The sequence below is a fragment of the Pipra filicauda genome, unplaced genomic scaffold (genome assembly GCF_003945595.2).
Source record: "Pipra filicauda isolate LSUMZ 115617 unplaced genomic scaffold, ASM394559v2 scaffold606_size451818_pilon, whole genome shotgun sequence".
Lineage (NCBI taxonomy): Eukaryota > Metazoa > Chordata > Aves > Passeriformes > Pipridae > Pipra > Pipra filicauda.
The window spans coordinates 62,088-87,349 of NW_024104761.1; the positions used below are offsets into that span (position 1 = coordinate 62,088).

Below are 25,262 nucleotides of genomic sequence, written 5' to 3' on the forward strand. Positions count from 1 at the left end.
AGAGAACAGGCAGAGAGGGCACACTTATGTTCAGCTACAGATGAGGTCCCTTGGAAATCCTAATCCCTGTAATTTCAGCCAGTGAAAGGAAGGATGGAACGCAGTTTTAAGAGGTTCTGCTGCTGCCACAGTGACTGTGTATCTTACAGAGGCACAGAGTCATAGAGTGGTTTGGGTTGGAAGAGACTTTAAAGCTCGTTCAGTCCCATCCCCTGCCATGGGTAGGGACACCTCCCACCAGCCCAGGTTGCTCCAAGCCCCGTCCAACCTGGCCTTGGACACTTCCAGGGATCCAGGGGCAGCCACAGCTTCTCTGGGCAGCCTGTGCCAGGGCCTCCCCACCCTCACAGGGAACAATTCCTTCCCCATATCTAATCTAAACCTCCTCTCTGTCACTTTGAAGCCATTCCCTGTGTCCTGTCACTCCATCCATTGTCCCCAGTCCCTCTCCAGCTCTTCTGGAGCCCCTTTAGGCACTGGAAGGTGCTCTGAGGTCTCCCTGGAGGTTCTCTTCTCCGGGCTGAACACCTCCTGCTCTCCCAGCCTGGCTCTGTAGGAGAGGTGCATCACTGGCTATTTCTCTGAATGGTTTTATAAAACTCAGCAGTTATTTTGTTTTCTTAGGAGATTTAATATCTTTGATTTGAAAGCTGGTAACTCTCTTGGTGTGTATATACATATATATTAGTGAGCTCTCTTTGTAACCTTGTTCATTAGAGGTACTTAGTTCAATTAAGAGCATGTTTCCCTTGTAGTGGAGGTGGCACTGAGGATTTTTTTTTTTTTTGGCCTTTCCCATCTCAGTGTCTCTGCTCATCCAGAGAAGGTACCACTGTGGCTGTACCACAGTCACTGAGCTGTGATTGTGCTCCCAGAGGTGGCACAAAGGAGTGCACTGAGAGGAAACTAAGAGTAGCTTCTGCTTTCTATTTACCTCCTTGCTGGAGGCCAGGATGAAGTCAGGTACTGTGTTTTGGTGGTCACTGTCCTTCACAAGTGTGGGGGCAAGAGTTTGGATAGGCTTTCTCTTGCACTGAAAAATGCAGCCTGTCAGGAGGGCTCGGTGGGGCGTTTTCCAGGGTCATTTCCAAGGGGGAAATGCAGTTGCAGGTAGGGGACTGAGACCCCCAGCAAGGTTGTGCTGGATTCCTCAGATCCCCCAGAAATGTGAAGTCTGTGAGACAGAGGGACAAAATGAGCCCTGACCCAGTGACCAGCTGAGGCTCCCCTGGGAGGTCGTTCAACCCAGCAGAGCCTGATGCTGGAATCCCCATCCAGGACCTTTCCCAAATCCTCCCACCTGACAACACACACACAGAAAAATCCCTTTCCAGTCAGGCTTTCAGGAAGCTTGGGACAGCAGGATCACCCCTTCACTGTGCCCAGGGCCAGGCTCTGCCCAACTGAGCAGAGCCCCAGGTTTTGGGGTGCAGATAACCCCAGTTCTGTCCGTGGGCTGAGCAGAGCCCCAGGTTTTGGGGGTGCAGATAACCCCAGTTCTGTCTGTGGGCTGAGCAGAGCCCCAGGTTTTGGGGTGCAGATAACCCCAATCCTGTCCATGGGCTGAGCAGAGTCCCAGGTTTTGGGGTGCAGATAACCCCAGTCCTGTCCGTGGGCTGAGCAGAGTCCCAAGTTTTGGGGGTGCAGATAACCCCAGTCCTGTCTGTGGGCTGATGACACAGCCTGCCTGTCACATTGACAGGCTCTGGAGGAAACGTGCTGGGGGTGAGGCTGACGTCTTTACTTCCTTTCCTCACTTAACAAACTGGATTTATTTTAAACGGGGGTTTAGGGTGGTTAAACAGCTACGTCTGCACTTCTCTGTTTTCAGGAGTTGCTGATTTTTTTCAAAATTGTAGAATTTCTTATTTAACATGAACAGTGGGCTTTAAATCCACTGCAGGGACCGTGGAAATTGGCTAAATGCATCACAACTTAACCACAAAGCAGTCAGGCTGTTTCAGTCTCCTTTGTGCTAACTGAAGTGAGAGAAAATAATTATTTAAACTACAGTAGAGTCATTATTTTCATTTTCTTGTTCTGAGACAGAGATATACGTTTTGGGGAGTGATTTGCATAATTTTGGGGTGTTAGTTTCACTTAGTTACGGTGGAGGAAGTTTGTAGTCCATGGGAATCCCAGGCTTGAGTGAAGGGTGGGAATTGTCTGGTTACAGAGCTGTGTGAGGCTTAAATCTGTCGTGCAGAAAAAGACATGGGACGTCGTAAACTTCAACTTGGATTATTATTACAGTCCACTAAGCTGAAGACTCAGCAGTAATGAACTCATAATGTGTGTTTTTGGTTTGTTAAAAATGTATGTGACTTTTTGAACTTTTAAATAACACGCACACATGCTGGACGAGTCTTTGCTGTAATATCACAATCTGGCCTCATTGAGCTATTTATTGTTTGTCTGGCTGTGAATATGCTCTTTATGTGTGTTATAGTTCTTTCATGTTAATTTTAAAGGAGCTCCCACTCAGAAGCTCATGAAGTACAGACAACAACGGATTAAAAGAATGACTGTCTGTCCCGAGCACTGCAGTGCTGCCTTCCAGAAAAACTGAAAGTAATTATACATACAGCTCTTGTGGAATGAAAATTGGCCACTTGGTATTTAATAAACAGAGATTTGCTTATCACATAAAAAGCAGGAGACTGCTCATTTCAGAGCAGTACTGAGTGTTTTCATTTATAAGTTGCCCAAGATCTGGAATTAGATTTTTTTTCGTACGGTTTTTGTCTGGGCTGTGAAATGTGCTGTTAAAATGTTCATTAGTGCTCCTTTCCCGGAGCCCCATTGGATAAACATGAGCAAATGTTTAGTTTTGTCTGTTTTTACAAATGACTTTGATCATCTCACCATTCCTGCAGTTTTCCACTGAGCTAACTTTGTACCAGTCAAGTTTCTGTCTAATTGCAGACGTTCTTTTCAAGGAAACAGGCAGGAGCATCTTTTGTCTGTTGATTGTGTGGAGAATTGGAGGGAGACTCCTGAAAAAAAAGTGCATTCTCGGGCTGGGTAGATTTATTATTATTTATTATACAAATCCAGCCAAGTTTTTGGCAGACCTGGCGCCTGCCCTGCCAGGTGTGACATGGGCTGAAATTGGAAGTAGAAGAGCCACTTGGCCACCTCCACCCTGGCAAATCCACAAAGAATTAAAAGTGATGGGAAGCAAGCTGGAGCCACTTAAATGCTGAGAGACCGTAGTCAGACATGGTTATTTTTCAGTTCTGTTCCCATTTTACACACCAGAATTTGTCAGCGGGACAGAGAGATTTGGTATGTTCTTAAATATGATGTCACCAAACCCCATGTGAATAAATACGGATTTCACTGCCAGGCTTTGGGGGGAGACTGATGAATGGAAAATGAAATGGCTGGCTGAGGAACAGGCCATCCTTACTCATTCCAAACAAGTAGAATTACTGCATTTTCTCAGTAAATCTTAATTGTTTGATCCTTGTTATGCGCCTCTTGCCCTGTCATCTGATGAATGCAGTGAATTAAATATAGTACATTCATTTAAACCACCCACAAATAGTCTTTCCTCTCTATCTCATCCCAGCCAGCTTTAAAAATAAGTGCTATGTGCTTTTATTTACCACATCCTGCACCGCATGACACTTCCAAGGATGGAACCGAGGAGAGTACATAGCAGTGCTGTTCCATGATTGGAAATTAGATTACAGATTAGAAAGCCCAGAGGGACCACTATGACCAGATAAAACAGTCCCCTGCAGGCCATAAGACTGTTTTAATTGGGGCCAATCTAGAAAGAAACATCCAATCTTGGCATAAACACTTCCAGTGATGGATGATCCGAACGATGCTTGGTATGTTTTGGTGGGGTTTGCTCTGGCTTGGGATTTTTCAGCTTTTGGGAAGGGCAAGAGGTCTTCCATTCTTTTCCTTTGATTGATTTACTTCTCCCTTTAAGCCCTGCCTTGAAGTGAGCCTGGATTTAGCCAGCCATTAGATCTTACTAGACTTGGGTCTGCCAAAGTGACAAGTCCTCTATCGAGTGTTTGTTTCCCATACTCAGGCAATCCCTGTGGGATTCAGTTCTTCCTTGGCCTTGTCTGTGTGGGCTGGATGGAGCACAGCCCACGAGCTTTTCCTTTGCAGACGTGGTTTTCAATCCTGTGTCTTCATGTGCTCCTGAATGGGGGTCCTTGCGTGTGCTACCCCTGCATTCCTTTCACTGAACAAACCCCGATTCAGGGCATATAAAGGCATACTTTATATGGCTGCATTTCTTCTCACAGCATCCTGCACACTCCTAATGTCTTTTTTTTTTTCGGGGGGGGGGGGAAGACCAAACACAGAAGCAAGTTGGCAGTGGGGACATTTGTTCATAGCCAGGTGGCATTTGAAGAAATTGAGGGGAGACTGTGCCTGAAAAAAAAAAAAACCAACAAAAAACCACTTCAGAGGTGTCTGTGTCCAAGGACACCATCTATTTAAAGAACCTTCAGCCTCTTCCTCAGAGCAGGCTGCTGGCACAGTCAGCATTCCTTAACCCTGGAGGCAGAAGCCCCTTTTCCTCCCTCCTCCCCTGCAGTGACATTGAGGATGTGGCCGGAATCCCTGGCGTGGTGATGCAGGATCTTCCCACAGTTTCCCCAGGGACAGACAAGTTCTTTTGCAATTAACATAATTGACTGGGAAAGAATCCTGTTTGCCTCAGGGTAAGGAACTGTGGGATTAAACCTAGACACAGGGAGCACATGCTGAAATGAAGGCTTGACAGGAGGGGAGGCACTGTGCTCTGGGAACATTCCTGCTTGGGATAGGCACACTGAGTGTGTTTTACATGCAGACTCTGAATTTCTTGGATGGAAGGATGCTGAGGTTATTTTTGTGCTCATCAGACTCTATCCATCTCGTTCCACTTCAGCAGCATATAACAAATCCTTGTCATAAAGCATCATTTTTCTGAAAGCCTCCATTTTTTTTTCCTAATGAGCAGGTGATTCTCTGATTTACTTCAGGTAAAACTTGGGCTCTGAAGCCATGGGCAGAATTTCCCAGGTGACTTCAGTGAGGCCAGGATTTCACCCTGTGTGAAAATTTAATAAGACAGAAATATTGCTGACATGGGAGCTTAATTCTTTGTGATCTACACAGCGAAGCTGAATTAAATCTCAGACCTGAAAGTCTGGTTTAAAGGTCCTTTTTCATTTTCCAGACAGCAGTTCCTTGGTCTGTCGCAGGAGACGTGCACGTTGGTGGTTTCCAACCACTGCTGGTGCTGTGAGCTGCTGTTTCCTCCCTCCTGGTGCTCCGTGGGGTGTGCAGCGGGATTTTGGGAGTGATCTCATCCCCGTGATTTTATCGACAGCGCCACTGGAAACGGTGGGCTGAAATAAAAGCACTTAATGCAGAGGTCAGTGAGTGCCTGATGTTCTTTGCAGAATCCATTTGTTGTGTAAGCAGCTCTGCTGTTGTGTGGCGCCTTCTTTAATTAAGGCTCTGACAGTATTTCCATAATAAACCATATTTTAAAAGGGTTTATTACTCAACTGCAAAATCTGCTGCAGGCTGAGACTTGGACTAGGAAAGCTTCAATCTTTAAGTGTTTTCTGAACTTAAAATCTGTTTGTTTTTTTTTTTAAAAAAAAGTATGGCTGCAAAGATATCTTTCTTCAATCAGATGGATGAAATCTTTATTTGTAGAAGGAAGAGTTTTCAGTCCTGTTGAAGTGACTGTATTTTTTAGGATATTTTTAACCATGAAATAGCCATTATGGTCATTCTGCAATTTGATGTAATTTGAATACTGATGTATCTGTTTCTTATTTAGGGCTGGGACTTTAATTCAGTTCAAACACCAGAAGAGACAGTTCCTGTGTGTTAATACCCTTCCTATAAATCACAACAGAAAAGTGCAGGAAGGGGCACGTGTTACTGCCAAGCAAATGAGCATGGAGATAAACTGCAACCTTTCCACATGTTTAGGATACACTTGCTGTGCTGTGCTCTGTTTTCAGCCAAAGGCATAAGCTGGAAACTTGGAATAAGGTGTTTTAATGAGGCAGGTGCATTATGTATGAACTAACAGAGCAGACCATCTGTTAAGGTCCAGGATGTGATTTTTGGACAGAATTGGTTCCAGATAACCAGACAGGTTTTCTTTGGTTTGTTGTGCTGTTTGGTTTTTTGGGTTGCCTGAGTTTTTTTGTGACTTCTGGTTAGTCAGGTGAGGAAATACCAGAGCAGTTTCCTGCGGAAGGGATTGAGCTGGAAGGGATTTTTCCCTTCGGTAACTGGTTGTTCAGAGGTTTCTGTAGGGCCAGAACCTGTGCCAGTAGGATAGCAGCACAATGCTCTGAAATGTAACAAAGTTCTCCTGGGGTTTTTATTCCTCCAGAAGAAGTTTCCTATTTTGGGTTGGCTATTTAAGTTGAAAAGCACTGCTGTTATTTACTATTAATGTGATAACATTTAGCTGTTTATTCTGGATTATATTTGAACATACAGGAGTTGATCCAGGGAAGAGACCTAATACTCTGGCAGCCTGGACCACTCAATGGGTTTCTGTTGCTTTTGTGACAAGTCCAAGTTCTGCAGAATGATGGGATTTGTTGAAAATAAGTAGCTTCCAGTCCTAGTGATGGAGAGTGAACCTTCTGCCCAGTAGCCTGAAGATGTAGTGGTAGTTTTATTCAGCTTGAAGTGTGTTAGTTGAAGACCTTTTGAGTCTTTGTTCCTTATCAGATATGAGTTAACAGTGTTGCAACACATAATGAAAGGGCAGAGCTAAACATTGCCCAGGAAATGATCAGAATCATCTTTTCCAATGAGTGCTGCTGCTGCTGCCATGGGTACTTTGCAGCCTGGATATTTTTTCAGCAAGCAGTTCATCCCAGAATTTCTGTGGGCATCGATGGGATTTTTGCTGTGGATCAAGATAGTTGGTCCCTAATTTGTAGTACTTGGTCTTCTTTTAAAATGTACTTCTACTCCACAGATTTAGGGTTTTTTTTAATCTGCCAACATAATTCTACTAATATTATTTGGGGTTTTTTTTCCCCTCAGTCATAACTTAGTTACAGGGGAGGGGCTGCAGGAGTTTTTTCTCTGGCAGTTTTTGTCAGAGAGCTTTGATTATATGATTCTACTCAGAACTAGAAATACTGTTTTTGCAGCTGTCAGGATAGTATTTTTCATGTGGTTACAGTGGTATCAGTTTTATTCTGCAGCATCTGGTGGGTTTGGTTTTGGTTTGTTGTTGGCTTGGGATTTTTTAAATCCAGAGTTAAAGTCACCTTAAATTCTAGCTAAGCTGCTTTGACCATGTCTGAAAAATTAAATATTATGCTTTGTATGGCTAATGAGAGAAGTTTAAAAAAATAAAATCAGAAGGCAAACAGATGCTTAGTTTCAAAGCTTGATGTGGGAGCTGGAGATGCTGAAGTTTGATGATCATTGAGTGGTTTGGGTTGGAAGGGACCTTAAAGATCATCTCATTTCTACCCTTTGCCATGGCCTGGGACACCTTCCACTAGCCCAGGTTGCTCCAACCCCATCCAACCTGGCCTTGGACACTTCCAGGGGTGGGGCAGCCAGAGCTTCTCTGGGCAACCTGTGCCAGGGCCTCCTCGCCCTCACAATAATTTCCTCCCATTATCCCATGATAACTGAACCCTGCCCTCTGGCAGGGGGAAGCCATTCCCTGTGTCCTGTCCCTCCAGGCTGTTGGAAATAGTCTCTCTCCATCTTTCCTCTTGACCCCTTCAGGCCCTGGAAGGCCACAATCAGGTCACCCCAAAGCTTCTCCTCTCCAGGCTGAACAATCCCAACTCTCCCAGCCTTTCCTCCCAGCAGAGCTGCTCCAGCCCTCGGATCCTCTCGGTGCCTCCTCTGGACTCTCTCCGGCTGATCCACGTGCTGCAAAATAACCACTGAATTGTTAAGACTGGAGAAGCCCTCTGAGATGGAGTCCAGCCCTTACCCCGTGTCCCCGGGTGCCACGGCATCCCAGAGCAGGTTAGGATGTGATCCCTGTTCTGCTCCGTGGTTCTGCTCTGTGCTTCAGCGCTGACATTCAGCTCTCTTGCAGCAGATGGCAGTGCTTCCAGTGCTACCAGTGCTCCCAGTGCTCCCTGCACATCCCACCTCCTGCTCCCTGTGCCTGGCAGCTCCCGTGCTTCGTCTTGGCTGCTCATCCGAGCCTTGGGGCAGCAGGGCTGTCACCTTCTCTGGATGGCCTTGTGTCCAAGTCAGGAGGTGGCTGAGGAATTGAGGTTTCCAGGTCGGGAGTTGAGCGCTGTGTCTCCCCTGTCAGACTGCTCACGGTGGGAAGAACCAGAATTGCTGACGGGGGTGTGAGAGTGTCATTTGTGTGTCACACTTACGGGGCTGTACATGGCTAAGTCATGGTTTGATCTTGGCTTAAATGAGTCACGTAGGCCGGTGCAGTAGGATGAGGGAGGGAGAGAGTTCATCCCCCATTCCTTCAGAGCTCCTGTCTAAAGGTGTGGTGGAACAGTGCAGCAGCTTCTCTGGGCAGCCTGTGCCAGGGCCTCCCCACCCCCTGAGTAAAGAACTTCTTCCTAATATCTAATCTAAACCTTCCCTTCTTCAGCTTAAGGCCATTCCTCCTTGTCCTGTCTCTCCATACTCTTGGGAAAAGTCCCTCTCCAGTTCTCTTGTAGCCCCTGTAGGTACTGGAATAGTGCCAGTGTCACAGGAGAGAGTTTGCACAGGTCTCACAAATGGTTTAAAGGATCACAATTGTTTGGAAAGGATCGAGCAGATCACTTGATCCGTGTCTGTTCCCCGGTGTGTCACAGGCAGACTTTGTGCCATTGGGAAATTTCATTGCCACTTATTTTCATTGCCACTTATTTTTTCAGCAGTCGAATTGTTGGTACACTTGTGTCTTACCAGTCTCTGCAGAAACCCACTAAAAATACCCACTGACAGCTGCTCCTCGAGACCTGTCAGCCCACCAGTTCCTCACCCATTTCAGAGGATCACAGAATCCCAGAATGGTTTGTGTTGGAAGGAGCCTTAAAGCCCATCTCATTCCATGGGCAGGGACACCTCCCACTAGCCCAGGTTGCTCCAAGCCCTGTCCAATCTGGCCTTCAACCTTTCTGTATTTGTTCTATTTTCAGTGTATTATGGCATTGCATCTACTGGTGGGCCTGAATAATTTTTCAGCTTGGGTTATTTATTGTCTCAGCTTTTTGGCTTGTTTCCTGGAAAGGTAGAATGAACTCAGAACTTGTTGGGGACTGGTGATGGTGCTGCACGTTCGGTTATAGAATACAATGTTTGAAGGTTACAGTTCAGAAGGGTAAATCACAACACACAGCATATTTGGGAGGAGAACAGCAGCTCTCTAGATGCTTCTTTTCAGCAGTTCCAGTGGAAATCTTTAAAGGGACTTTCAGGCATTTAACACTGGCCAAGGCAACTTTAATTCTTAAACCGCGTAATCGAAAATAAAGTACCCTGCCAAATCAGTAAAAGGATTCATCCCATTGTCTCTTCTAAATTTAGGGAGACAGAACATCTGGCATGGGAATGCACAGAAGTGTCTGTTAATCTCAGTTGTGAGCCTTCCTTCTGGTCTGCCTCTCTCCAAACCTCACTTCTATGTTTCCTCATTTAGTTCAGGTTTCTCTTGATTAATCTTTCCTTTGAAAAGCAATTTTCCTTAAACTTTTTTTTTGTTTGTAAATCTGTTACCTCTACCTTGTTTTCCGCTGTCTCTCTTCCTCCTGTCCTGTTGCCTTGTATTTCATGTTATCTCTCTCCTGTGTGGACTGCCAGGTACCTTGGTTGTCATCTGCCCTCCTGCTTATCCCCTGACTCCTTTGTTCAGTCCTGCTTTCTTCCCTGTTCTCTCCTGCCTCTCCCTTTCCATCCACTTCAGATTCTTCTGTTTGCAGTGCTGGAACACATCAGAAATTATGCTTTCCCCTCTCCCTTGCCCTTTTAGTTACTGAAATATGCACATAAGAATTCAAATGGGCTTCTAAAAATAGGCAAAGGATAAAACTGTTTGTTTCAGCTTTTCAGTCTTTGCTTTATTAGAACTTCTGGGAGGAAAGCCCCAGAAAGTCTAGAACTAATTCAGCTGCAAGGAAAAAAAAAAAAAAGAGGCAAAATAAAACGCAGAAAGAAATATAGCCATGACCTATTTGATTAAAAAAACCAGAGCAAAACAAAAGCCCCAAATCTCATGTGTGCTCTGTCTGTGGACAGTGTCAGTGTAGTTCTAAGTGGTATTTTATATGCTGGGTCTTTTTGTTTGTGTGAGGAGGTTTATTGTGTATTTCCCAGTTCTGGTGGTTCATATGAAAACCAACAGAACTTGGTGTGAGTTTAAGAAGAATGGTTCATCAGGGCCATTTTTAGAGAAGATGAGAGTCCTGTAAATTGTAAAAGATGTGAGGGATGAGAATTTCTGCCCAGTCAGGTATTTGTGAAGTCCTGGCATTTCCCATTGTCCCACAGACTCTTCTTCCCCAGCAAGTGGATTTGCTTTATCTTCCAAGACTGCTTAGATAGTTCTCAAATGAAAGTAAATGGATTTGGTTTTTTGTTATTATTTTGTACACAATATTGTAAATGTGCAGCTTTTAAATGCTGCGCAAATTTGGATTTGTAGATGTTTGTGACATGCTTATAAACATCAGCATGTTTATGTGATGCTCCAACGTTACGTAGTTTTATCTCAGGATGCAGATTCCTGAAACCTTGTGTCCCAAATTCCCTTGAACTAATTATTACAGTGCAGAAAGCTGCTAAAATTAAACTTTCTCATTAGGTATTATGTTTTATAATAACTTTTTTCTTCAGAAAAGCTGAATTTTCCCTGTGAAAGAATAAAGTTTATGGGTTTATTTCCTTCCCCATAACCCCCTAAAGTCCTAATAGGGCAGGCAGGTGCATTTACTGGCTGCTTTTAAAAAGCATTTGGGGTGAATTAAAGGCTTCATAAAAATTCTCTGAGACAGGGAGCTATTAGGTGTGATTAGGCAAAAGGCTGATAATCAGAAAGCTTCTAGTGCCAGGTAGTTGAGGGCCATTGTGTTTACACTGGCCCAGCTGTGGTGAATTGTATTAAGCAAATATTTATTTTCCCTGTTATGAGGTGGGAACAAGTGTCTTGTGTCACCTGTCTGAACATCTCTCTGCCCCGGGTCTTCCTCTCTTCCCTTAAAACCCATTGCACCTTCCTGCTGCCTGTCTTACAGGTGAAGGTATTGGCAAACCAGGCACGGTTCCCTCGGCCCTGCCTTGGTGGCATCCGAGCTTATCCTCTGAAATAATTTGTATGCCTTTGGAAACACCGCCTTGAAAGCCTCATTGGGAGTTTAAATTACATTTAAATGGATTCAGTGTTTAAGCTCGTGATGAGAAGATTTCTCCCAACAGTAGAAAAATCACAGACTTCCTCCAAATATGATTTGGTCCTTTTTTTTTTTTTTTTTCCCCTGCAAATATTCGTGTGTGGTTTGTCATGAATTTTCTGGCACCTCGATGCTGGCACGTCTCTGTGCCAGTGCCATTCCCTCATTCCTCACTGGAAGCTTTCTGATCCTGATCCTTCTGCCTTTTAATCAGGGCACACATTCCACAGCTTGTGGTGACATGAACGGTGGGATTTGGTATTTGTTGGGTTTTCAGCTCACCCACCCGAGGGAGAGGACAGGACTTGATCAGATGGGGAAAAACCATCTTCTCGCTGCAACTCTGCTCTCCTGAGGGGTTTCGGGACCCGTCACAGAATCAGAGAATGGCCTGGGTTGAAGGAACCTTAAAGCCCATCCAGTCCCACCCCCTGCCATGGGCAGGGACACCTCCCACCAGCCCAGGTTGCTCCAAGCCCCGTCCAACCTGGCCTTGGACACTTCCAGGGATCCAGGGGCAGTCACAGCTTCTCTGGGCAACCTGTGCCAGGGCCTCCCCACCCTCCCAGGGAACAATTTATTCCCAATATCCCATCTAACCCTGCCCTCTGGCAGTGGGAAGCCATTCCCCCTTGTCCTGGCACTCCAGGCCCCTGTAAATAGCCTCTCTCCATCTTCGTTGCCAGCTCCCTTCAGGCACTGAAAGGCCACAATTAGGTGACCCCAAAACTTCTCTTCTCCGAGCTGAACAATCCCAGTTCTTTGAGCCTTTCATACTAAGACTGACTTCAGAACCCCTTCTCACTTTGGGATTTATTCCATGCTGCCTTTTATTTGCTTGTTTGCCTTAATACTGGTCCGTGCTTTCTATGGTGGAAGCAGAACAGATCAGGGGGCTGATTCCTGTCCTCTCCGAAAGGGAATCATTCTTTTCAGATTTAAAAAATAACACACTAAATTATATTCTTATCCATGTACTTGTTTGTGCCATCATTATTTGCCTCTCACAGAGAAGTCAGGTGTCCAACTTACTTCAAGGTATTGCAAAATCAGTCAGTACAGTGCAAGGTCAGTGTGATCAGAGGTGTGCCTGGCCATCCACTGGGAGAGCAGTTTCGGGAGAACACCATTCTCACTAATTCCAACACTTTCCTTTCCAAGAGAAGCATCAGTATGCACTGAGATCCTCCTCAGGAGGTCCAGGTTTGCTGCAGTAGAAGAGAGTGGAAATGAGCAGAGCTGTGAGATGACCCAGCTGAGGATGGTAAAATATATAGGCACCTTCAGGCCAAACTAATGAACTGAAGAGAAGCAGCTTGGAAGCATTTAAGCTAAATTGTGTGGCAGATATAAATTCACAGTCATTAATAATGTTAAAAAAAGGGAGGCTATTTATGATGGCTTGAGAAAGCAAAACCTAATGTTGAGAATTAACAGTAGAGTAGATGTCCAAAACTTCCCTGGAGATGTGTAAGGTCATTTAGTCCCCTATTTTTCTTGAATAAGCAAAGCAGCAGACAGATCCTCCAGTATTTAACACAAGCTTTCCTTACCAGTAAAAACCATATGGGAACTATAGTCACAGGAGGGAGGGATGGCAACAAACCACTTCTTGGCTGCATCTTCCACTCCACTTCTACTGCATGTGCTGTTTAAGAAGGAATGTGGTTGATAATGCCCTCAACATTAGGAGGGAGACCATTATAATTTGGTTTTAACCCATGTATAGGAAGGTCACATGACTCAGAGGAGAGGTGGATCAGGGGCTCCTGTTCAGATTCCCAGCTCCTCCTATTTGTGCATTCCTTGGTGCTCTTGGAGACATCCCTGGTGTGCTTGCAGCTCCACTGTGGCATGCAGTTGTGTGTTCAACATCCAAAAAGCTCCAGAGGTGCCCACGGGGGTGGATGGCCAGAGGCATGGAAGAGATGACTAAGTATCCTGGGATTCTTCAGCCTGGAAGAGGCAGCTGCGTTGTATTAGCAGTCTCTGGAAGGATAAACCTCTCTTCCAGCACAGGCTGTTTGGAGTGATTCAGAACATGAAAAAAAAAAAAAAAGAGAGAGGTCTGAATAAAGGTAATACTGAAACTTCCTAACTGGTCAGGCCTGAATGGGGGGAAAATCCCCTAAAAATCACCCCAAAGGTGATTCTTGTCAAAGTTGAATACAATTCCTGTGACTTTCTGATGTGCACAGTTCTACCCTGTATTTCTGTAACTTTTGCATCCTCCTGGTAATGAACTTCTCTAAAAAGAGAAGAAAATATGTTAATTTTTTGTCTTAAGTGGAAGTTTCCAGTGACTAGCTGAATCCTTCCTCAATAATTAATGCCTGAAGGCATTTTCCTCTGGTACTGATTTAAATGGAAGTAGCTTTGCTGCCCATTAGTGTAAAGCTGCATTTTGGTGCTGTGAGTTTGCATTCCCAGTGTCTGGTGTCGCATTACAGGCACGGATGGGAGTTTGGGAAAAGGGAAGCAATGCAAGGAGTTGCTCTGTACTGGGACCTCGTGGGGGACCCCCACAAGTTGCTGTGCTCCAGCTCTGTGTGCCATTAGGGTCCTCCACTGTAACCAGCGAGGAGCTGCAGCCCAGAAGCCACAAACATCAGGCAGATCTTAATTCAATTTATTTATGTGTTTATTCTGTCCGAGTCAAAACACAGAGCCGTAAGCCAACCTCTTACTTGCTTGCCTTGAAAAGCTTTTAATGCTATTTCAGCAACTAGTGTAATATTTAAAGAAAATAAATCCTCTTGACTTTATTATTCAGCTCAGTGCTGTGTACAGTAGGTGCATAAGTTATTTGCTAAATGTTTTATGATGGCGATTATGTAAGTAATGAGCTTTTACGTTTTGGCACCAGAGAGTAACAGAACTGTGTGCAGGACTTTGTAACTTGATGTAGGAAGGAAGCTTAATTTGCAAATTAATCCAGCTTCATCTTCCTGCTGTGCCGTGTCATTACAGAGGGACTTAGAAGAGCTTCCTTCCTACATCAAGTTACAGAGTAACTTTTGCAAATTAATTTGCAAATTAATCCAGGGGAAATGTGACAATGAGCTTTATCTTTTTATTTTTTTTAGCCAAACTTTTCCAAGCCTCTTAGCTCCAAGATGAGATCTTAAATCCATACAGAGGTTTCTGAATAAAATCAGATTTTCTCAAAGTTGTCTTCAGCTTCTGTCGACTTCAGTGCCAGCCACAGAAACTAGTGGGCTTTGTGAGAATAACACATTAAAAATGTTGTTGTAGTATGGAAGTGGTATTTGCAGTCCTGCTAGTGAGAGTTACGTGATGCCATGTCATGTATATTCTACATCATTACCTCTAAATGCTTACAAAGCAAAAACTGGAGTGTACCATGTGTATTATATTTTTTATTTGGACTCTATTGACCTATTTCTTGGGGTTCTTTCTTAAATGAATGACATTTCCAAGCATGTCCAAAATCTCTTGGAAAATTCTGAGTATTCCTTGCTGGAAGGAGTTATTCTGTCCCACAGAGATGTTTATCTCTGCTCCCTCCCAAGCAAAACTGGAAGAAACTTCCCAGCTAAAATATGGGCATTTTGAACCATTACAGGACTGGATTCCTTTCCCCGGGCAGGTTGTGCTGTAACCACAGGAAGGGTTTGGATCGCTGAAAGAATCAGTTATTGTCTTCTCCTTTAGTTTTACTTGCTTGTAAATGTCATATCCTGTCCTTCCCAGGGTGGGAGCTTAGCAGAGGTTCGTGTTTTAAATGAAGATGTGATTAATTTTGAATCCAAACCCTGGATACAACAAACTGTGGGGTGTGCTGTGTGTCGTGGGACCAGACTGCTGGTTAAGAGGCAGCTTCTCAGCCATCCAGATAACCAGTCTGAAAAGTTATTTTCCCCGTCAATGCAAGTGCAAAATAATGTGAATGTGTGTATTAAAGCCACTTTCAGACTGGAGGCTGAGCACACAGGCCTAAGAGAGCAGCATGGCCATGCTCCTGGGCTGTGGGTAACACAGCGTGCAGGGGCAGAGTAATTGTGGGACTGGGGAAGGAGGATGGAGGTTTGTTAAATTGAAAACTGGAATTGTATAGTAGAAGTAATAAAAAAAACATTACTGCTTTGAATCCGAGTTTTCTTTGGTAAAAAGTATGACCTGAAGCGACAGAAATCCTGTGGAGCATCTCCCCTGTTTCCTCATCCCTGCCCTTCCTCCCGCGGAGACAGGAGTGGGTGGCTCTCAGCCCTCGTGCCAGCTTTGTCCCCCGTCCTACAAATGGTGCAGTTCCTTTTCTCTGCTGATTCAAAAGTTGACTTGGACATAAGTGGTGCTGCAGGAGGTTCATGAAAATGTTTCTTGTGCAAATCGATGGAGGTTTTAGTTTAATACTGAGTGAAATATTGAGGATGAGGAGCAGTGGCCATAAACTAAACCACAGGAAGTTCCACCTCAGCTTTAGGAAGACCTTTTTTCCCATGGAGGGTGGCAGAGCACTGGAACAGCTGCCCAGGGAAGCTGTGGCCTCTCCTCTCTGGAGACATTCCAAACCCACCTGGACATGTTCCTGTGTCACCTGCTCTGGGAGACCCTGCCTTGGCTGGGGGGTTGGACTGGATGATCTCCAGAGGTGCCTTCCAACCCCAGCTATTCTGTGAGTCTGTGAATTCTTAATAATCTTGTCAAGAGCAGCTGGTAGACAGGTATCCAAGCATAATTCTTATAAAGTTCATTAAAAAAAATCACTTGTTCTGCCTTTTTATCCCCCAGCATCTTTCTTTTCCACTTAATCATCTACGTTTCGAAACATTCCTTTCCCTTGCATGCCACAAACTTTAGATAAAGAAGCTTTGGGCCAGAGTCAGCCAGGACTGCAGTGATTTGGAACAGTTATTTAAGTCCTCGTGGACGCTTCAGATGCTCAGAGGTGAGCGCTGCGTTGGATCCAGAGTGGATTATTCCGACAATGAGAAGTGTATCCCAACAGATAACTGCGTTTAGTGAGCGTTCCACTGCAGATACAGGCAGGGCTGCATTTAACTGTTATGCTGCCTTTTTAAAAAAGCTCCCAAGCTGTTTGATAAGGAAGCTGGACTTAGAAACTGAGCCTTTCTCATAACCTCTGCTCCCTCCTACGCAAAGGCAGAGGCAGGAACAGGCTGCATCTTGAATCGGTCAGCGCCGTGGCAGAGGGCCAGTGGCTTGGTGGCTCTGCCGAGGGGGATGGCCTGAAAAGCCTGTCCTTTGTCACCACACAGCTGGAGAGCTCAGGGCAGCAGCTTCTGCCTCCAGAGAGCAGTAGGAAAGGTCTCTGCAAGCCTGCTGAGGAGGAAGAGTTTGCCATCCAAGGAGGCTTCGTTGTGTGAAGGTTATGATAATGTGCCAGCCTGAATAATTCATCTCCTGCTCTGCCAGCTGTGACAATAAACTGTCCCTCCAGGTACTTAACCGAGCTGCCCGTTCTGATGGGAATCTCTAAACTTGATACCCAGGCTAAAAATACCTTTGCTGCCGTTTGACCACAGCGTTTCCTTTTTAACTTTTAAAACAGTGGTGGGCACTTGCCACGTACAGACACCCTGGCACTGGCAGTGTCTGAGTGACGCATTTACATCGCTGGCAGCGTCGGGTGCTGCAAGTAAAGTCGTCAGCAAAGCAGCCTCAGGAAATCATGAAACCTTTTGGGGGGATTGGGTCAGTGGTGGGGTTATTGAGGGCATGGCTGTGAGAGCAGTGGGTGGTCACGGAAGTATGGGCCACAAAAAATGAAGAAGGCAGAGGGAAACCTTCCTAGTCCAAGGCTGAATTGAGTTCTGGGGGGTTACAGGGGGACTTGTGCACCAGTTCATTCATCTGCTGGAAAACAAGCAACACCTCCGAGATAGTTACGAATTTGTCAGGTTTTCTTAATTCTGGATGTCTCACAACATTTTCCAGAAGGTGTTTTCCAGCAAGAAGGAATGGACAGGGTATTTTACTTCTCTTTGTGAAGAGAAGTAAAAGTGGGGACTGGGAGTTGGGCAGGACTAATTTTGTTTCCAGAAAAGGAAGCTCAGGATCTGAAAATTACTGGGTGGCTGAGCAGTGACAAAGTCACAGAGCTCAAGCCAGGCTTGAATACTATTCCCACTAAAGCTGTCGGATGATTAGAAGCATAAGAAGTTTCCAGTTAAAGAAGTTAAGACTAAAAAGAGCAATCTTTTCCTGAGAGAGAAAACTGCAAGTCCAGCATCCTCATATTTTGCTGGTTTAATAGCACTTTCATTCCTTAAAAGTACTGCCATAGGGTTTTTTTCCATACTGCTCTGGTGGCTGGTCATGTCTGCTTGTCTCTAGATTTACAGCCACCTTGGCCATACCTTAATAAGTGATTTTTAACCTATTGGGCAGTGACTGTGTGCACTAAAGCACAGGCTGTATCCAGCTGTTTGTTATCTCCTTTGGAGCTGCTGGTTGTCAGGGGCCTGTGCCACTCAGCAAGACTGGATGGTGAAACAGAATAAGAGTTTTCCTTCTCCCTGGAAGTCTTTTAAACCGGGATCTCAGTTTGTTTACCCAGGTTTGCCCACACATCCCTTTGGTCATGCAGGAGCTGGATACAAGTGTCCCAACTGAGCTCTGACATCACGTGGTGGCTTGATGGGGAGATAAGTATCCACAGGCTTTCAGAAGTCCTGGGTTAGGAATAGTGAAACTTTGCAGAACAAGTATCATTTGCAATGCATCTCACATTGTAGCATCTGCTTTTCCCTGCAGTTCTGGACGTGGTTTCTCCCTGGCCCCAGCAGCTGTGACCTACAGTGGCGGGTTCATGGGACTTGGTGGGACGTCACAGGTGACCTGTCTGCTTCAGTTACCAGGCTGAGCAGAGTCCTGGACTGGCCCATCGTGTCTCATCCCCGTCTCTGCCTGCTCAAAAGTGCTGTTGCAAGCCCAGTCCTTGCTGGAGCCTCTGACAGCTGCCACAAGCTGGTGGTGAGTGATCCAGGTGCTGCGTGGCTCCTGCAGTGCCTCTCTGCAGAGAAAGGTGTCTTCAGGCTGACAGAGAGTAGGTTTAGATTGGATATTGGGATGAAATCCTTCCCTGTGAGGGTGGGGAGGCCCTGGCACAGGTTGCCCAGAGAAGCTGTGACTGCCCCTGGATCCCTGGAAGTGTCCAAGGCCAGGTTGGACGGGGCTTGGAGCAACCTGGGCTGGTGGGAGGTGTCCCTGCCCATGGCAGGGGGTTGGAACAAGATGATGCTTAAGGTCCCTTCCAACCCAAAGCATTCTGTGAGTCTGTGATATTGCAATCTCCTCCTGGACTTTGCTGGCAAAAGGCTCAATGTCCGGGATTAAACCTCGATCACCCCAGTCGGTTCTTGGCCGTCGGAGCAGCTGGGTTTATTTTTGCTTCCCTGGCCTTGGTGATGGGAGGCTGGGCTCGGTCCTGGCTGCCTGGATGGCCTGGTGCCCGTGCTCCCAGCCTGCCAGCTCAAGCCTTGGCTCTCCTCTCTCTTGCTGGCCCTAATGGGATCTCTGGGTCCTCTCCTTCCCACAACACGAGTGAGGCGGCGAGGTGACATTAAAGTACTGGAACGGCAGATAAAAGGCCCTGGCTGTATTTATTGAGTGTCACAGATAAGTAATCCACTGTGCTGTCAGTGTCTGGAGAAACAGCAAATGAAGTATGCATGCCCCTTGCTTTGATGTGATGAAATCTCCAGAGGACACTTACTTCAGTGGCACTCGCAGTGCAGCTGTAGCTGAGTTTTTCAGTGGAAAATACAAGATTTTCGTGTCTTTATGCAGTGCTTTAAAAATATTGCTATGGCTGATTCTTATATGCTGGGCAATTCCGTGGTCTGAAAGCTAGAGGGTTGTGTTCTGGTTTTTTGTTTTTGTTTTTTTTTTCCAAAATGTTATTAAAATCATCTTAACCGTTTTTGTTGGAAGGAGAAAAATTAATAGTTATTCTGTGGTTTCATCCACAGCATTAAAACAACAGTCTGGTTTTCATTTAAAGCAATAAAAGTATGGAAATTTGAAATGAAGGTTCTCTTCATGTCCTTAGATCAACTTGTTGGCCTTGCTGAAACACATAATGGATGGAGCAGGGGAAAAAAACCTCAGTCTTACAACTCTTAACCTTGTTTCTGCCTGTAGTTCAGCTTTCTCATTGCTGGATTTCAGACTTGATGCCACTTTCTTGCCTGTCTTCTCAAGCTGTAAAAACTCCCTTGTAAAAACTAAATTTGCAGCCGTTTAGGACCCAGTGAACCCCAGACGTTATTTTTTTAAAAACCTGAGCCATAACGAAGCGAACTGGTGCATCAGTAGTTGAATTAACACACTTTTGAGATGTAAACCTGACTGTTGGGGTGGTGAGTATTAGTCATTCCTGGGTTATGGTGTGGGCAGGAGGAGAGCAGAGGCACCAGCACAGCTGCAGTGCAGGGAACCCCGGTCCAGCCCAGGGAAACAGCCCATCCCTGTGAGAGTGGGGCAGCCCTGGGAAGGGGCCTGGAGTGGTGGGGGATCCCCATCCCCAGGGATGCCCCAGGTAGCTCAGACGTGGCCCCAGTGACCTGCTGCCACTGCCTTGATCCTGAGCCTGGCAGTGCCCGTGTGTGGGGTGACCAGCGTGGCAGCGCTGCCCTCCTCTTCCCACCCTGCAGCTTCCCTTCCAGCTCTGGTTTACCCCCAGGACAGGGCAGGGCAGAGTCTGGAGGAACCTTTTTTCACAGAAACTTTCTTCACAGAAAAGGTGATTAGACAGAGAGGTTTGGAGTCCCCATCCCTGGAGGTGTCCAGGGAAGGACTGGCCATGGCACTCAGTGCTCTGGGCTGGGGGACACGGTGGGGATCAGTCACAGGTTGGACTTGATGATCTCAGGGGTGTTTTCCAAGCTATTTGATTCTGTGAACTCCTCAGTGTTTCTGGGGTTCACATCTCTCTAGTGAGCAGGCTGCCCCTGCCCCCAGAGTGCCTGCAGGCGCTGGGCACTGTAACAGGCTGCCCTCAGCCTGTGTGTTATTCCAGCTCCTCGAGGCTTTTTGAAAAGTCGCTCCTTCCTGAAGCTGTTGCTTTTCTGGCTGCTGTGAACAAGCCACCCTGGCTGTTTACAGTCCTTTGATCTGTGAAGTCACAGCTCTGTCACTTGTGTCTGCCTGCCCTCCCTCTTCTCCCTTCTCCTGGGAAGGAGGTTGCCCAGCTGGGCTCGTTTCTTTCCTTCATCCCCTTTTCCCCAGCATCCCCTGGCCAAGCTCTGTGTGTAGGTGCAGAGTTACAGCTCACAAAATCGTGGCTTAGCTTTGGTTCCTGCTCTGCTGCTCAGCATCCATCCCCACTGACCCCTCACACCTTCTGAGCCTTTACAGCTTGTGAAGGCAGGTCCTTAAAGACATGGGAAGTCTTAAACGAGCCAACTGGCTGCCTTGCCTTTGGCAACACTGAACATTGTTTGTGAAGGCTGTGCCTTCTGAAGGGCTCTGTGAAGTAAACCTGAAACAAATTTCAACCTGCTGGTCCCTTCCCCTGCAGCTCAGCTCCATCCCAGATGCATTCCTGCAGCACGGCTTTGCTGGGGGAATTTGCTTTGCAGGCCGGGGGAGGTCTTGTTTATTTTTCCTTCCCCAAGGGGAAATGAGTTGCCAGAGTAACCTGGACAAAGAGTGCTGGTTTAGATGGGATGTTAGGGCTTTGTGTTTGTTTGCTTGTTTATGGGACTTAAATATTCTTTCAAAGCACAGCAAGAATGTGCAACAACACACTGTGATTATTTATCGTACTGTAGGAAGGGGACCTGGTGCTGGTGGACGTCTCAGAACCCAGCTGGGCAGAGCCCTTACCTGAAAGAGGACAGGGGGGTTTCTGGGTGAGATCTGTCCCATGCTCTGTGCTTAAAGTGTTTAGCAGCAGCAGCTCTGTTCCCTGCCTGGGCTCTTGTGCTTTGCCAGGAGGAGCTGGGACAGGCAGGGCTGAAATGGCCAACGCCGCTGTTCCCACTTGGAGAAGAGCCCCGAGGTGGTTCCCGGATGCTGGCACCATGTGCCCGTGCTGTTAAATCCACGGCTTCAGCAGGAGCTTAGCACAGGCCAGGGAATGTTTCCAGTGGGGCGGGATGTGCGAGGTCCTCTGGCATCCTTTCCTCCAGGGCAGTCCTCCAGTCCGCCCCGCAACCCTGCTTAATCCCTTCCCTTTCCCTCCTCCTGGGACAGGCTTTGCCAGGTTGCGGAATCTCCCGGTCCCGGGGGCTGCAAAAGCTGGAGAGAAGCTGTGGAAGAGCAGAGGGATGGAGGAGGAGTGAGTTAACAGCCTGCAGGAGACTCATGGAACTGGGGGAGTCCTGCCAGCGCCTGGGTCAACACAAAACGTTTGGATGGCACGGAACAGCGGGATGAAATCCAGTGCCCTGCTGCAGCCTGGGGTGTCTCCACGCCAGGCTGCTCTGGACTGTGGCATAGAGCCCTAGGCACGCAGGAGCCCTGGATCCCAGGGGAGCAGCCTGCCCTGGGGGAAGGCAGAGCAACCTTGGAGTAAATCCTGCTTGGAAAGATCCAGGTGCCAGGGGTGAGGTGAGAGGCAACTGAACCCCTTGGCACCTTCTCAGAGGGAGCGCTGGAGAGGGAAAGGGAGCTCCTTCCAACCCCATCGTGCTCAGCCAGTCCTGCCCTCCTGGGCACGCCTGTCCTCTGCCTTCCTCCATCTCCACCACCAGCCCTACTGCCAGATGCCTGGTTTCTCCTCCTTTTCACTGCCCAGCTTTCACACTTTGATCAGTGTTTCTTTCTGCCCCCCTCTCCCCCCATTTCTCCATTCCCCAGCATATTTGTGGGGAAAATACATGGGGAATGTGGATGGGAAAATACGTGGGAAAAATCCTCAAAATTCGTGAGGCTTTTTCTTGAAGACGTTTCAGGGTTGGTTTCTGGTGGGATTTGGGATGGAATCTGACTTGTGATCCTCTGCATGTCCTGCCCCAGCTCACAGAAGTGTTGGTCGTCCATTCAGTCACAGGAGGAGAGACATGGAACCCACCTCCACGATTAGTCCAACTGTTGTCTTTCTCTTTGGCATGAAATTAAATAGAGTTTGAGTGCACAGTGGGGCTAATGCCACTTTGTGCAGCTTTTTGTGAAGATTATCGAATTGAGGCAAAAAGCAGATATTACTGTAACTAGGAGATAGAGGAGTTAATCATAGGGAGAAATGGATTTATATTTGCACTGTAAACTGCTTTGAAATGCCTTCAGCTGAAGGAGCTGAACCTCACTGCAAACCCTTTGTGTGCTTTTGTTCATTCAGGTTGCAACACACAAGTTTGTGGGGTATTTTCCCCAGACATTCAAGAGTCTCTGGGTTCATTTTGTCGATATGTGAAGTCATTTAGCTTTTTGTTGAGCCATGCAACCATTTACTTGGTGTGCTTGAGGCAACCCAAACCTCTTAAAATTTATTCACCATTTTGAGAAAAGATTTGGGGAAAAGTCACTGATCATTGAAGTTTCCAGTCAGAGGCAACTAGCAGAGAGCTGGAAGATGAACCACCAGCAGCTGGGGGAGGGTTGTGTGTGAAGGACATACTCTACATAATGCACCATTAAAACTTCATGAAGAGGTGTCCCAGAAAAAAATATTACAAAGCACTAGGCTTAATATTAAATTCTTAGTTTTAGCAGTCTGGTCATTTTCAGGAAGGAATAATCAGCTTAACCGCAGCATTCACATATTTAATGTTCTGAGAGGAGAGAGGGATTGTCTGATTTTTTTTTTGATTTTTTTTTTTCTTTCTCTCTTTTTTTTTTTTTTTTCCTACAGTAATTAATGAAAGTCAAAAGCAGCAACTGGAATCCGTGAGCTACTCCTCCCGCTACGCTCTGGGACTTTTTTATGAAGCTGGTGCACGGATTGATGTCCCCTGGGCTGCTCAGTACATCACTGATAATCCCTGCATACGCTTCATCTCCATCGATAATAAGAAACGCAATATAGGTCAGTGCTCCCATTATTTCCCTTTAACACAGTGACAATAGAGGGTGTAGATCATGAAAAATGCTGTTTAATTGAGTGTTGCTATTCTGAACAGAGCAAGTATTTAACTCCAAGCCGCAGCGGATAGCATTTAATGTCACATTTGGCCTGTAATAAAATACACAATGAAAGCGGGAAGGTCCTCAGAAAATCACCACCCAGCACATGGTTTACGTTACTGCGTTTATGAAACCAGTGTCGGGGGATTTGAGACATCAAAATGTTGCTATTCCAAGAAAGAGCCGGAGCGCCTTTGTTTAAACGTTGATTCATGCACATGCCAATTTTTCTCCCATCATCTCACTCTACAACTCCTGTTCTTTCCACTAAGCAAGCTTGGAAGTAGTAATGAGTTATATAATTGAGGCTGTTCAGCCCAATTCAGAGTTAGCCAGTGTGCTTTTATAATCATGGAGAATCCTTGAAATGATTGCTTGGTAAGGCTTGGAGGATATCCCACAAGGCAGACACTTCTCATCTATTTCTGGAAGGCGGCAGTCGAGTAAGTATATGTTTTATTTATTAAATGTATTGCATATACGAAGAGTGTGTTGGCATAGAACAGCTCAAGAGAAACCACCAGCATTTGAATTTAATCAAGTTCATCAGGAGCTGGAGACGCTGCCCGATTCTGTTACTTGAGTTGTGATGGTGACCAGGGTGAACCACGAACATGTTGTGGGGTGAAAAACCTGCCCACCTTTGTGGTGACCCACAGAGCCCTGTGACTCACAGTCACAGAATAAGGATTTTCTTATTCAGGTGCTGTCTAAAAGCAGTTATTAAGTATTCCCGAGTTCACTTGGTACATGCAGTTTAATGGAATAAGCGGTCAGGAGGCAGTGGGGGCCAGGACCTCTGTGAAATCACAGAATATGCTGACTTGAAAGGGATCCATCAGGATCCTCCTGGCCCTGCACAGACACCCCAACAATCCCACCCTGTCCCTCAGAGCATTGTCCAAACACCCCTGGAGCTCTGGCAGCCTTGGGGCCATGCCGACTGCCCTGGGGAGCCTGGTCAGTGCCCAACCACCCTGTGGGGGAAGAACCTTTCCCTGAGATGACCCTGCCCTGGCACAGCTCCAACCATTCCCTGGGTCCTGTCACTGGTCACAAGAGTGAATGGATCAGTACCTGCCCCTCTGCTGCCCCTTGGGAGGATGTTGAGGACCACAATGAGGTCTCCTCCTCTGGAAACCTCTGCTCCAGCTCCCACTCAACAGCAGACTTTGCGAACACGGGGTTGGGGTGGCTGTGCCTTGTCTATCTGAGGCTTTAAAAACACCAGCCTGGAGATCCCCCACATCACTGGTGAGCTGGCCCAGGGCTGCCCCTCCACTGGGGAAGAAGCATTTCTTCACCTGCGGTCTGAACTCCCCGAGGCTCAGCTCAGGGATGTTGCTGCCGGATCTGTTGCTGCTGCTACCACTGATTAGAGTCAGAGAATCACAGAATGGTTTGGGTTGGAAGGGAACTTAAGCATCATCTTGTTCCAACCCCCTGCCATGGGCAGGGACACCTCCCACCAGCCCAGGTTGCTCAGAGCTCCATCCAGCCTGGCCTTGGACACTTCCAGGGATCCAGGGGCAGCCACAGCTTCTCTGGGCAACCTGTGCCAGGGCCTCCCCACCCTCACAGGGAACAATTCCTTCCCAATATCCCATCTAACCCTGCCCTCTGGCAGTTTGAAACCATTCCCCTCTATCCTGTCACTCCAGGCCCTTGTCCAAAGTCCCTTTCCAGCTCTCTTGGAGGCCCTTTAGAGACTGGAAGGGGCTTTGAGGTCTTCTTGGACCCTTCTCTTTTCCAGGCTAAACAGCTCCAGCTCTCTCAGCCTTTCTTGGCAGAGGTGCTCCAACCCTCTGTGGAAGCCCAAATTCGTTATTT

The 25,262-nt window shown here is 46.6% G+C and overlaps 1 protein-coding gene across 1 annotated transcript in view; it reads left to right on the top strand.

Annotated features, from left to right (window-relative positions):
- Positions 1-25,262, top strand: part of RNLS (renalase, FAD dependent amine oxidase) — a 63,873-nt gene that overhangs the window by 26,752 nt on the left and 11,859 nt on the right. Inside the window, exon 4 of the mRNA XM_027711126.2 lies at positions 23,161-23,334. Within this exon, the coding sequence (XP_027566927.2) occupies positions 23,161-23,334 (174 nt within the window). The remainder of the gene's footprint in view (positions 1-23,160; positions 23,335-25,262) is intronic.